The sequence below is a fragment of the Phycodurus eques genome, chromosome 20 (assembly GCF_024500275.1).
Source record: "Phycodurus eques isolate BA_2022a chromosome 20, UOR_Pequ_1.1, whole genome shotgun sequence".
Lineage (NCBI taxonomy): Eukaryota > Metazoa > Chordata > Actinopteri > Syngnathiformes > Syngnathidae > Phycodurus > Phycodurus eques.
Genome location: NC_084544.1, coordinates 13,925,088 through 13,939,019, shown reverse-complemented (window position 1 = coordinate 13,939,019; position 13,932 = coordinate 13,925,088). Strand labels below are relative to the sequence as shown.

The window sequence follows — 13,932 nt, the reverse complement described above, 5'->3', positions numbered from 1 at the left end:
GCTTGGCAACACAACGTCACGTATCTCATAGCCTAATTCATTAATAATTGTGCTGGAGATGTTCCAGTCGAAGTGGAGCGCAGACCAGTCCGTTAATGAAGTAGGCGTCTACTTGAATAATACATCATTGAAACTACAGTATGAGCAAAACAATATCTTGTGTCTGGTTCTCCATTGCCAAGGTGTGGTCTCAATTCCATATCTTATACTGTATCGTAAATTGGGGCTCTTCATTTCACACTGACAACTATTACAGGTGGTCATATTATCAAATTAACATTTTGACCTCAAATCAGGTGTTTAAATGTTGAATTCTGTTGTTGCATATGCTCTATTGCAAGGTGTCAAACTCAAGGACTGAGGGTCAGATGTGGCCCGTGAAAGGAAATCATGTGCATAATCATGTTTCTTGCTAAAATACCAGAATTACAACTTGTCTTAACTTTTAATAAAATTGAGGTTAATAAGATTTGTTTAGAAAATACTTATACAAAATAAAAGAGGTTAATGATGATTTTGTAATACTTACACAGCCATCCATCTATGGACTGTACCGCTTGTGCTCATTAGGGTCATAGATGAGCTGGAGCCTATATCCCACCTGACTAGACAATAGTCTACACCGGTGACTGCTCACTAGCCAATGGCTGGGCACACATTTAAAAACATTTAATCCTAACTGGGCACGGTGGCCGACTGGTTAGAGCGTCAGCCTCACAGTTCTGAGGACCCGGGTTCAATCCCCGGCCCCGCCTGTGTGGAGTTTGCATGTTCTCCCCGTGCCTGCGTGGGTTTTCCCCGGGCACTCCGGTTTCCTCCCACATCCCAAAAACATGCATTCATTGGAGACTCTAAATTGCCCGTAAGCGTGACTGTGAGTGCGAATGGGTGTTTGTTTGTATGTGCCCTGCGATTGGCTGGCAACCAGTTCGGGGTGTACCCCGCCTCCTGCCCGATGACGGCTGGGATAGGCTCCAGCACGCCCGCGACCTGAGTGAGGAGAAGCGGCTCGGAAAATGGATGGATAAATATAGTTAGCATTTCAACACACTGCGTCATACTGAGATGTGCAAACTGCTACCACAATTTGCCTTAATGTGGACCCAATCCCTAATCACAACTATTTAATTACAATTTATATTCTGAGAGGATTAGAAAAACACAATCATGAAAGCGGTGGGATAAAAAAAACATGTCCAAATATGTAAGATGTCCCCAAGGTATATAAAGTAAGCCAAACCATGTTGCATTTGGAAACCTTGAAAGAACAGCTTGCAAAAGGTCTGTTTTTATGTCTGAGCTTGTGTGACAAGGGACAAGGAAAGGTCATAAAGAGAGTGAGGATCACAGTGATACACTTTAATAACAGCTTTATAAACAGAGGAGCCTGACGCTGATTCAGATCAAGTGTAGAAAATTAAGTCACTGTCTTTGTAACAGTCTTCGTGTAAAAGTGTCATTCCCCGGGAATTCAGTCAACTGGCAGCTTGGTGGTGACAAGTTCGGGACATCTGAATCAGCCACAGTGCGGTAGCGTTTGCGGTCTTGTTAGCTTACTGCTGAGTGATTTAGTGCAGAGAAGAAAAATTAGGGCTCCTTGGTTAAAATGCTGCAAGTGAAGTGACAGTTCAAGCTGCAAGTAATGACAATGATGGTCGCCATATAAGCGACGTTGCCACATCTCAGATGGCCTGCCTCCCCTGTTGCTCTGTCCTGATGGAGCGACCCTCTGGAGTGTGTGATGCGTGCAGGAGGCGGCTATTGTCGACGCCGTCGAGGCTTTTTCGGCACACTGGACAGGTATCATGCTGGAAGAGGGAAACAATCAGCAGTGTGAGCTTGGGAAGGCCGCTCAACTACAATAACGAGGTTAGCGTCAATGATAGTTCATAAATATTTCGAACTGCAAATGCACGGTAGTAGATGACCACAATGTTTCCGACCAACCTGACTTGAAGTGTACAGGTAGGTAAGTAGCTTTTTCAGATATCTCCATTTTCTTTTATTCACTTTTCTGACTTTTTACTTTTACTCTCCAAAGTTGAAAACCACCATCAGTATTTTGTACTCCTTACTTTTGTGAAAATGGGCTTGTTAAAAAAAAAAAAAGACATACATAAAGAGAAACCTTTTTTGAATTAAACTATTAAAGGTTTTTTTTCAGTTATCATTCGCTAATTAAGCATTTAAGCAATAAACGAGTGAAAGGGAAATAGCTTGTGTGCAGAGAATTGTTTTTACATTTCATTATGCCATGTTATTAAAATGGATATTGTACATAAGTGAGAATAAAAATATTTTTTTACTTTTGTACTTAAGTACACTTCAGTATTTGACTTAAGTACCCTAGAGTTGAATCAGTACTTCTGCAGACCCCAATTCCAATCTAGTAGAGATGCAAAATGGAAATAAAAACGGAATACAATGGTTTGCAAATCCTTTTCATGAACACTACAAATACAAGATATTTAATGTTCAAACTGAAATGTTTTTTTTAATTTTTTTAACTATTCAGTCATTTTGAATTTGATGTCTGAGACACATTCCAAAAAAGCTTGGAAATGGGCAACAAAAGATGGAAAGGTGAGGAATGATAATTTTTTTTTTTTTTTTTTTTAAAAACACCTGCTTGAAACATTCCACAGGCGGAATTGGAAACAGGTGAGTCTCATTGGGTATTGATTGGGTATAAAAAAGGTATCCCCAAAAGGCTCAGTTGTTCAGAAGAAGCAAGGATGGGGCGAGGTTCACCGCTTTGTCAACAACTGCGTGAGCAAACAGTCCAACAGTTGAGGAACATTTCTCAACATACAAGTGCAAGAAACGTTCTGCATGTGTTACAACCGTGTGGCTTCATAGTAAAAGACTGAGTCTCACAGTCTCCCGTTGCAAAGGTGGGTGTGGTCCGTCATGAAGCGCAAAATACTTACAACGGAGACACGGACTGTTGACTACATGGAGTTGTACATCAAGCAAGGATGAGACAGAATTCCACCGACAAAGCGTCAACGATTAGTGTCCTCTGCTCCCAAACGATAATTGAGTGTTGTTCAAAGGAAAGGTGACGTAACATAGTGGTAAACACGCCCCTGTCCCAGGTTTTTTTTGGGAACGTGCTGCAGGCAATCTAATTCAAAAATTAGTAAATATTTCTAAAAAAACAATAAAGTTTATCAGATTGAACATTAAATATCTTGGGTTTTTTTTTGTCGTGTATTCAACTGAATATAGATTAAAAAGGATTTGCGAATCATTGTACTGTTTTCATCGACGTTTTACACAATGTCCTAACATCTTTGGAATTGGCATTTGTACTTTGCACAAACTCTGGAGCTAGAACTCTGGAATGTGAGTGACTATTCACACTCACGTTCACATCTATGGGCAATTAAGTAAGTCCATCCATCCATTTTCTGTACTGCTTCTCCTCACTGGGGTCACTGGCGTGCTGGAGCCTGTCCCAGCTATCTTCGGGCAGGAAGTACAGTACACCCTGAACTGGCCGCCAGCCAATCACAGGGCACATAGAAACAAACAACCATTCACACTCACATTCACACCTATGGGCAATTTAGAGTCTTCAATCAACCTACCACGCATGTTTTTGGGATGTGGGAGGAAACCGGAGTGCCCGGAGAAACCCCAGGCAGGCATGGGGAGTGTGTTTCAGGTGTGCCTACTTCAAATACATCCACAGGTGTCTCTCTAACGCAAATGTTGTCAATAAACCTATCAGAAGCTTCCAGAGAAATTACATCATCATCATCATCATCATCATCTGGGCTTCCAATTTGTTTAAAAGGCATAGTACTTTTACTGTATGTAAATGTCTGACTTAGCAAGAAGAAAGTAAGTACCGGTCAGTAAGAAAGCCTTGAAAAATAATTCTTTCATTATTCTGGCATTTAGCAAATAGAAATTATTTTGGTAATCCTAATTGACCTAAAACAGGAAAAGTATAGTCTGATTTAAAAAAAAAACGAAAAACCATGTCTTTTTATATAGTGTATGTAACTGACAACATCTGGTTTCAACTGTTTGTAAACCACGTTTTCTAAATTGATTGATCTACCAATCAAACTATTCAATCCAAGAATTTGTTATAACATCCACACTGAAGGATGCCTCAACATGAAGCAGAGAGTGGCATCACTCAAATAATAAGTGTCCTGTTTCCATGTTTTCCAAAGCCAAATCCTTACAGACTAAGCTCCCACCACTACATCAATATAGAGGGAAACCCAAATGTTTTCTGACTTGTCTTCCATTCAGGTCGGTACAGTATATGGCACCTAGAACAGGTCTTCACACCCTTGAGACCATTGACCCAAAGTCAGTGGTCATCCTTACCAGCTCCAGCCATGGCACTATGCATTCACTGTGGAAGTAATGGAGGCAGGGGAGCTTCCGGGCAGATTCCCCTAATGAATACTCCTCCCTACAAATTGTACACTCCAATCTGCACTCTGTGAAACAGGAACAGGAAGTAAGAGCTTATATTGATGAGAACAAGACAACAAGCAAAAAGATACCAGTCAGAACATTGTGAACGATTCGTCACAAAGATTCAAATGAAGGCCGTCGAATAATTTCGTGATCATTTTATGTTGCGGTGTTCCGTTAATACAGTGTCACTAAAGGTTTAATAGGCCTTGCATTCCTCGATGAAAGAGATGTTTCTCGAAACTTTATGAATTGTCACCCGCTTTTTCTCTACAGTCAATAAGTCACAGTTTTTATGGTGCGCTGAGCACAATACTTATTTGTTGTTATCTAGGTCACATCGGAGTGGAGCGCCATACCTCCAACTATCATTTTTCATCTCTGGCCATGCCGCTTGGCTAGTAGTCAGCAGCATATCAAGTCATTCACTTCTTTAGACATCGTGGCCATAGTTATGTTATTGGGTTTTCGCACAGCTCGTCGTGCATGTGCGCTGTGGCAACATCCAGCCAATTGCAAGGCACATACTTAAAAATACACAAAAATTCTAATTCACACCCATTGACAATTTTGAGTCTTCAATTAACCTAACATGCTTTTGGAATGTGGGAGGAAGCCATAGCACCCGGGGAGTGGGGGGGGCAGACTAAAAACTAACAGCTTCTGGCAATAAAAAAATTCTCAATCTAGTCTGTTTCAGTTATCGTTAGCTAAATCTGCATTTTTTGTTTGTTACTCAGTTCATAATTTGAGCAAAGCTATGGAAACACTTTTTGTTACCATAAAGGTTGAGCCAATGCGAGCTAGCGCTTGGTTAAAGGTCCCATGCCATAAATTTATTTTTTAAAATAGATTTTTCTGAATTTTTTATGTCCCTCTATCAGGTTTGGTAGATAATTTGGGTTGGAAATGCCCAGAATGCCCTGTTTCAATTCATTCTACTCGATATTGATTCATATAAATAAGCGTTGCTCTTATCTGATTGCTGTGATTCTGAATTTAAATATTGAAAACAGCTTTGCTCTGATTGGTCCTCGGTGATATAACACGTCTTGTGGCGGCCAAGCGTTCATAGCGACGTCGCATTTGGATCCTACTATGTAGGGTCTCACTCTGATTGCGAAGCAGAATCCATCAAGCTTTGGATTGTTGGCCCACAAATAGAGAAAGTGAGCTGAAAAGGGCCGTGGGTGAAACTAAAAAGAGGGGGCTATAGGCAGTAACAAGCCGACATTCTGCAGGCTCACCCAAATCACCCATTTTGCAACCCTTATGCCGTTTGTTACCTTTTGCAGTCAATCGACAAACCGCATAGATGTCAAACTTAAAACATTTGCTGGATTTTGTTGGCATGGGACCTTTAAAAAAACTGACACAACATGATTTTTGTTTATTTAATCAGTATGGGCTGGTCAATAAAAGTTTTTTTTGCGCATTCTTTTTTTCTTGCTGCACTAAGTTATTAAAACAAGTGTTCTATGTAAAAAAAAAATATATATATTATAATAATCATTGTTTTCTTTCATATTAAGTACATTTCAGTCTGTACTTTTTTACTTTGACTAAAGTTCAGGAGGTGAACTAATTCTTATTTTACCAGATTCCTTTAACATACGTATCTGTACTAATACTTAAGTACAGTGTGTGAGCACTTTTACCATTGCTGATATATTTACATAAACTTGACTTAAAAACGTAGTGGAACTGGAAAAAGCTGCTGAATCTTGTTTTCAAGCTCTCACAGATGCATAATTGCATAATAATTAATTATGCAAAAGGTTTCAGTCATAATTTCCCACACTGACAACAACGGGTATAGAAGTACCCTGTGGAAAATAAATTATTATTGGAATAATATTATGAATAGATTATTATTATTATTATCAACAGAGTGCAGAAGCAAGATACATCATTCACATTCTATACATTTATATTGAGGGAAGATAGGAAGGCCAAGGAAAGGGGGAGCGGGGGGTGGGTGTAGAAACAAAGAATGATGTAAAGGGAGAAGGCAGTGGAGATAGGAAGTTGACAGCAATTTTTGTTTTCTTTTTCTATTTTTTGCAAATGAGTGGCAAGATAAGTGAGGATGGCTTAAAAAGATGAAAGTTTAAAAAAAAAAAAAAAAAAGATGAATTCAATGAGAGTATAGCAGAAGCAAAAACATAGGATTCAAAGGAATAATTTCTTGTTGATTGTTATGAAGTAGATGACTTGTTGTGGATAAATACCAGTGCCATAATGGGATTCCCACCTGTTTGCTCTTGAGAAATGTAAACTGTCGGCAAGGATGAGATCATGTTCTTTTCAGCAGGGGGTGGACCTGTGTTCTCCAACTGTCCTAACAACTGGGATGACAACAAACTGGGTTGCAATGGTGATGTGATGATGTCAGAGAACAAGCTTTGCCTTTTAGCTGGATTTGCACTAATTGTAATGGTTCAAGAGACCCAAATTGATTTGTATTCCTCCCATGTGGCCCAGTTTGGACAATCCGTCAGGACATTTTATGCATGAAAAAAAATGCGGTGCATCAGAGCTCCTCAGATGTGAATTAGGTTTCAACTACTCAATCCATCCATCCATCCATTTTCTGAGCCGCTTCTCCTCACCAGGGTCGCGGGAGTGCTGGAGCCTCTCCCAGCTGTCATCGGGCAGGCGGCGGGGTACACCCTGAACTGGTTGCCAGCCAATCGCAGGGCACATACAAACCAACAACCATTCGCACTCGCATCCACACCTACGGGCAATTTAGAGTCTTCAATTAACCTACCACGCATGTTTTGGGGATGTGGGAGGAAACCCACACGCAGGCACGGGGAGAACATGCAAACTCCACACAGGCGGGGCCGGGGATTGAACCCCGGTCCTCAGAACTGTGAGGCAGATGCTCTAACCAGTCGTGCCGCCTCAATTACTCAATGTGGATTAAAAATATATATATCTGCCAATGTGCAGTAAGTTAATGTGCCAATGGATGACAATGGCACAAACGTCTACGCCCAAACAACACACCCAGTGGGGGTCCTAGCTTGAATGGCACCCTTTGACGTGCCACCTACATTTCCCATCGTTCCCCAAGACTCCCACGGCCCACCAGAGGGCAACTCCACAAGGGGGTGCAAATTCCCCATACAAACTGCAGTGATCAATGTTATGATGTCATCGCCCAATCGAAAACCATTTCACGTAGCGTCTTTTTTTAAAATTTTGGGGCATGTTGCAGCACTTCAAATGCAGAGCACAAATGTGGCCTTTACCTATTTACTGCAGGATCCAATGCTACTATCCTTCACGGCCTCACGTATCCCAAGATTCATGGTGCGCCATTATTCAGTCCACGTTAAACCAGACATGTTAAACTTCATGGACCTTGAAAAGGTTACATTGCCGCCACAGGAACAGAACTCTGTCGTAAACAGTTTGCTCACTGCTGCTTACATTTCTGGAAAGGTGTACACTTGTCTACCATTCGAATGCATCAATGTAGAGGGAATTACGAATTGCACTGCAATTCCACAAAGACAAAAAGTGTATAGTCTGACCTCTGTGATGACTGTATCCAGACCCCCCTGACCCCATGCATAATCTGCAGGGTTTGAGTACAGCTGTAGCATGCTTGTTCTGACAGAGAAACAGAAAGTGAAGAGGAGAGTGCGGTCACTCCTCAGTGAGATGAAATCAGGAGTAAATAATGTGATGTGAAAATAGCTATTATTTTGATTTTTTTTTTTTTTTTTTAAAAAGGGGGGTGATTACAATGCAGCTGGTGAAGCGCCGGGGTTTGCGTTGGTCGTAAACAGGTTGGCCAAGTAGTGCTGCACAATCCTTGAGGGAGCAAAAAAACAGACCGTAAAGATCGTTGCATCCTGTCAAATGAACAAATCAAATGACCCTTGCAGCTGATCTAAGGCAAATAAAGTTTTTATTTTGTTGTGATTGTCTTTCTACCTTTACCTCACTGTCATGTGGCTGAAATAATCAATGCATACTTGGATTCAATTGTAGCAACCGCGAAGCTGCGTGGTTCCCAGCATCCATCACGCCATGCAATGCTGAACCGTTGCTGTAATAAGGATGTTAATCCTTATTGTTCAAGTTGCCATCAGGACGCCGCAGCTTCATAGTCAGCGTGGAGGTAAGTGGTTGTTTAAATTATTCGTTTTTATTAGTTTCTTTGCAAGTCTAGTCAAAATATGTCTTTGCATGAAACCGGTCCGTGATGCAAAACAATTTGGGGACTGCTGCTCTAGTGCACTTAAGTTGATGATGTTGTGTACCATCTCACATACCCTTCCACTTCAGGCCTCTGTGACCCCTCCTCTCCGGGCAGAGACAGAACCCGTAGCTCGCTGACCTCAGCATTGCCTGCTGGCACTAAAGGAAGACGACTTTGAGCGCTAAGCAACCTCTCGCTGTCCTCCTGCTCTGACTCCGACGACGGCGGGTGCGACAGCAGAGCAGAGCGCTCCATGAACAACAGCTGCCATAACTTGTAGGGATACAACAGGAAACAGTGAATCAAAACTTTGGGGGAAAAAGGAGTCGTCATATTGAAATATAATTAGCAACGGATTACTTCTGAGTACAACGAGTTAGAGTCTTCACTGGTGTCTGGCGTGTTGTTCTCCAGGAGTCTGGACATCATAGGAAAAATCAGGTTCAGTAGTGGAACCTTTTTTTTTTTTTCTTTTTCTTTTTAAATTTTTCTTAATTTAAACAGGAGCTCAATCCCAAAATGGTCCTGTACCTGGAGTCATCTTCCACCTCCTCAATAAAATCGGACTTGCACCTGGGGCAGACAAAATCCTTGGAGAGAAAAGAACATCCTAAATTCCCCACAGCGATGTAAACATATTTCACTTGCAAGCATTGATCATTCAACTAATTAATTCCTGAAGAAAATGCATACCCAACTCAAGTGCAAATTCTCTAATTAGGGGCAAGCCACAACATTTTGACCGCTTACAAAGAGCTCATTTAAAATTTTGACAGTCAGAGAGGTCCAGTATTCATTTCACAATATGTTCATCATTGTGATCATAGTTCACAGTGGCATACAACTGAATCGCATCATCCTACGTGAGAGTAAGAGCTATATTATACATTGTTCAATTGGTAGGTGTGTACTCTGTATTTTATTTTTGTCCACAAAAGTAGTTGTCTTTCGGATCCTTTAAGCTATAAGCGCTGTAAGGGTCCAGTAAACCTAAATCAACTCACTTCACTACAAGCAGCAGTTTGGCAGATAGTAAACTATTATTCAATAAAAAAGCCTCAAGCTGTTTAATGCCACTCCCAGTTGAAGTTTACCATCAAACCTAACACAAAACAAAGAGAATTAATAATTAATAAATATAAACAACAACATACAGTGCGGTGAAAAGTCGGTGCCCCCTTCTCAAATTATTATTTTTCTTTTTTTGTATAGTTTCCCCTCTTTAATGTTTACGACAGTCAAACAAATGTAAATATCAGACAAAGATAACCCATGTAAACATAAAATGCAGTTTTTAAATGGTGATTTGTTTTGTTTTTTTTATTCAGGGAAAAAAGTCAATTCAAAGCTACGTGAACCTTTGTGCAAAAGTGAATGCCCCCCTTGTTAAATCACTGAATTAACTGTGGCTAATCCCATTTTTGGGGAAGCGGAGTTCATTTTCAATGACCACATCCGAGCCTGATTACCTCCAGACCTTCTCAGTCAAGAAATCACATAAGCAAAACCTGTCTGACAAAATGAAGTTAGTCAAAAGATTTTTTTTTTTTTTTTTTTTTTTTTTAAAGCTGCATCAAAATGCCACAAACCAAAGAAATTCAAAGAACAGATGAGAAATAAAGTAATTGACATCTATCAGTCTGCAAAGGGCTACAAAGCTAGTTTTAAAGCTTTAGGATTCCAGCAAACTACAGTGAGAGCCATTATCGTCAAATGGAGAAAACATGAAACAGCGGTGAACCTTCCCAGGAGTGGCCAGCCTACAAAACAATTACCCCAAGAGCAGAGCGACGACTCATCCAGGACAACATCTAAAAGAACTGTAGGCCCCCCTTGCCTCAGCTAAAGTTAGTGTTCATGACTCAACAATAAGGAAGAGACTGGGCAAAAATGGCATCCATGGCAGAGTTCAAGGGTAAAAACCACTACTGACCAAAAAGAACATAAAGGCCCGTCTTACTTTTGCATTAAAAAAACAAAAACAAAAAAAAACCCCATCTGAATAATTCACAAGATTGTTTGGATAATATCCTATGGACTGACGAGATAAATGTTGAACATTTTGGAAAGAGTCTGTCTTGTTATATCAGCCGTATATGTATGACAGCATTTCAAAAAAAGAACATCGTACCAACAGTCAAAAATGGTGGTGGTAGTGTGATGATCTGGGGTTGCTTTCTCCTCCAGGACCTGGACAACTTGCTGTCATTGATGGAACCATTCATTTTGCTGTTTACCATAAAATCACAAAGGAGAATGTTCGGTCGTCAGTTTAGGACCTCAAACTGAAGCGCACTTGGGTTCTGCAGCAGGGCAATGATCCAAAACACACCAGCAAGTCAACTTCTGAATGACTTGGGGAAAGAAAAAAAAAAAAAGAAAAATAATAATACAAAGTTTCGGCATGGCGTTGTCAAAGTGAATCCGATTGAAATGCCGTGGCTAATCGGACATGGTTTTGCCGATGAAACACCAATATAGTGTTCATTTCTAATGAAACAGTAAATGCTGTTAAGTGCCCTGCAGAATGATGTCATTGCACTGGAGGGAACTCTGACTCCATTACAATCATCCATCCATCCGCTTCTCCTCACTCAGGTCGATCAAATATGCATTTTTTTTTTTCTTTTTTCCCTGAGACGAAGACGTTGTTGTGCCAGGTCTGGCGTGGCCGCGCGCAAACACAATCAACGCTTACAACACCCGTGGTGACGAGCAGGAGATTTCTTTTACCGCAAAATCTCCTGCTGCTCTTACATCCCATCAGCAACAAGTGGAGATGGAGAATATCTTTTCATACCTTCTTAAATCCACCGGATAGAACAACCAGAAGGGCATCCAAGAGAAAGTTTTGGGTGAGATTCAGCGTTTGCATGTTGAAAATTCCTCTCTGTATCGGTTAGGCCCTAATTAAGACATCTGGGAATATTTTTGACACAGAGACACACCTTTTCATACTCACATTCACACTGCATCTTGCTTGTTCGGCATAAGCAAGTTATTACTTTTCTCAACCCACTTGTCACTAACATTATTGTCTACAGGGAGATCAAAAATGGGATTATTGAGCAAGCAACGACGTCATGGCAATACCGGGAGATCGTAACACTCGATTAAGCATCCAAAAGTGCTGATGTCATCCATCCCTATGCTGCTCACACCTCCCATGGGACATATTTGCATGGTCCATCATTACAGTCCTCATTTCTCGTTTAATGTGCAATTCAAATGACAGTTTTCAGCAAACCCAACATGAATGTTTTCGGAATGCGGGCGGAAGCTGCAGTACCCCGGAGAAAACCCACGCAAGCCTGGGGAGGAACGTCCGCACAGGAAGGCCGAGATTCGAACATCAGACCTCAGGACTGTGAGGGAAGCAGAGGTTTAAACCTAGTCTACGTACTGCGGCCTTGCAGTGCGTTTCCACCCACTACAGACCACAATCACATTTGTGTAACGATACCTCTCTGACCATAGCACTCCAATCAGAAAATGATGATGTTTTAAAAAAAAAAAAAAAAAAAAAAAAAAGACATTTGTCGATACGGATCTCATGACATTGTTCAAGCGGTCATATCGTCATGGTTTGTAAATATGTTTTGAAGTGAGCGTCTGTTGGGGAAATGCGTGACTCACAATGCCCAGCCCCCCAGCCCCCCCCCCCCCCCCCCCCCTCTTCACCCCGTGTCTGGCTTACAACATGATGCAAGTAGCGACAACTGGACACCGGAGGAGCCTTCTAAATATGGCCATGCAAGTGTATCACCAAAGATGTTGACATGTCTCGTGCATAAAGGCAAGCACCAAACACGTTCACCCAAGTACAACAATTGTACATTTAGAAATGCTCTTAACTGAAGAAAGTATATAGGCTGCTAGTGTTACATTTAGATCAGCCAACTTTAACGTCAATCGCAAAGCATGAGGCGCATGGAAGTGTATCTAAAAAGGAAAAAAAAGAAAAGAAATGCATGTCATAAGGTCTTATCAACTCCAAATAACTTGCCGGGAGTAAGGGTTGCGTTTCACGCTTGCAGCAGTGACAGAAGAAGCGGTGCTGAAGTGTAGCCGCGGCGGCCTCCGCCATGTTCCCGTCGAGGCGCACAGGATGTCCTTATATGTCCTTATAAGTCAGCGCGGCAAACACAGCAACGAGACCGTTCGCGTCACGTAGCGCGTGACGCGGTCCTTTCCACGTGATGACACGACGTCTACCGTCCTGTGTCACAGCTGGACACGCGCAAACAAAAACGCTCATTTGTCTGTCTGCATACATGTTCTGCAAGTGCGCGTTGTTTCAAACTCAACTGTAGCGCGAGCGCGTGCGTGACGTCATGCACGCCCTCATTGCGACATCTTCCTCGTACTGGAGGCATCAATCTTGCTCCTTGAACAACGGGCAAGTGGAAATGTGAAGGGAGCATATGGTGTATTTTAATTGGAGAGAAAGATTTTGGCTGGTTATTTATGATCGTTTTATGTTGTGTTATTTATGTTTTGATTTGTGCAGCTTGTTGTACATGTGTTCATTTATTGAATTGCCTTGCTTTCCTCTTCTACCTGCAGCCAGGTTGGCATTGTGGAAAAACAACAACAATTGCCTGACCTGGATAAATGAAGGTTCAACAAAACAAACATAAGAGATAACAAAGCAGCAATAAATGGACAGCTCGTGTAAGCAATGCGTCTCAAGTGCGGCAGGTGTCGCCAAAAAGAGCACAACATAGTACCCGTAGCGTGGTTGTCGGCACATCTGCCATACAGTCCAGAGGTGCTGGGTTCGAATCTCGGCTCAGCCTCTCCTGTGTGGTGCTTGCGTGCATGTTCTCCAGGTGACCCAGTTTGCCCCCACAATCCCAAAACATGCACGTTAGGTTATTTGAAAACTAACATGCATGTTTTTGGACGCCGCTCCTTTCTTTAATCCTGCCCACAAAACATGTACATCATCAAATGTCCAATATTTCCCCCCCCAGATTAGATTGCTTTTGCTGCATTATTTTCCAATCCATTGTATTCATTCATCTTGTTAAGTAATTGGTCAATTGCCTCATCTTGAAAAATATATTTTAAAAATTTATAATGTTACATACAGTATACATTATGTAGCAATCCTATTAACTGTGTAAATCGTCACCAAGTTATTTCAAATAATACATTTTTAAAAATGAGAATGTAATATTCTATTTTTATACTATAGATAGTATTTGATATATTTTGACTTTTTTTTTTTTTTTTTTTTATACACACATGACCAGATCCATCTGTCC

General features: G+C 41.2%; 1 protein-coding gene across 2 annotated transcripts; it reads right to left on the bottom strand.

Annotated features, from left to right (window-relative positions):
- Positions 1-1,351: 1,351 nt before the first annotated feature.
- On the bottom strand, positions 1,352-13,762 carry rnf115b (ring finger protein 115b). Of its 2 annotated transcripts, none has more exons than XM_061665196.1 (9): positions 12,669-13,762; positions 9,194-9,252; positions 9,023-9,080; positions 8,736-8,935; positions 8,203-8,271; positions 7,989-8,067; positions 6,698-6,791; positions 4,351-4,466; positions 1,352-1,808 (listed from the first exon to the last, which is right to left on the bottom strand). In XM_061665196.1, the coding sequence occupies exons 1-9, from the start codon at positions 12,747-12,749 to the stop codon at positions 1,683-1,685; spliced, it is 882 nt and encodes a 293-aa protein (XP_061521180.1). In that variant the 5' UTR covers positions 12,750-13,762; the 3' UTR covers positions 1,352-1,682. The 2 variants fall into 2 exon arrangements, 1 of the variants encoding a protein (XP_061521180.1); XR_009767291.1 differs by having other exon boundaries at positions 1,737-1,808; positions 3,371-4,466.
- Positions 13,763-13,932: the final 170 nt, after the last annotated feature.

What these genes read in the sequence shown, in the direction of transcription:
- rnf115b (XM_061665196.1), bottom strand. Translation starts at nt 12,749, where the DNA reads ATGGCGGAGGCCGCCGCGGCTACACTTCAGCACCGCTTCTTCTGTCAC. An exon ending in GGCGCTTCACCAGCTGCATT is followed by an intron (nt 8,068 to 8,202) that starts GTAATCACCCCC and finishes TTTCTCTGTCAG; the next exon opens with AACAAGCATGCTACAGCTGT. An exon ending in TAGTGCCATGGCTGGAGCTG is followed by an intron (nt 1,809 to 4,350) that starts GTAAGGATGACC and finishes TCCCTCTTCCAG; the next exon opens with CATGATACCTGTCCAGTGTG.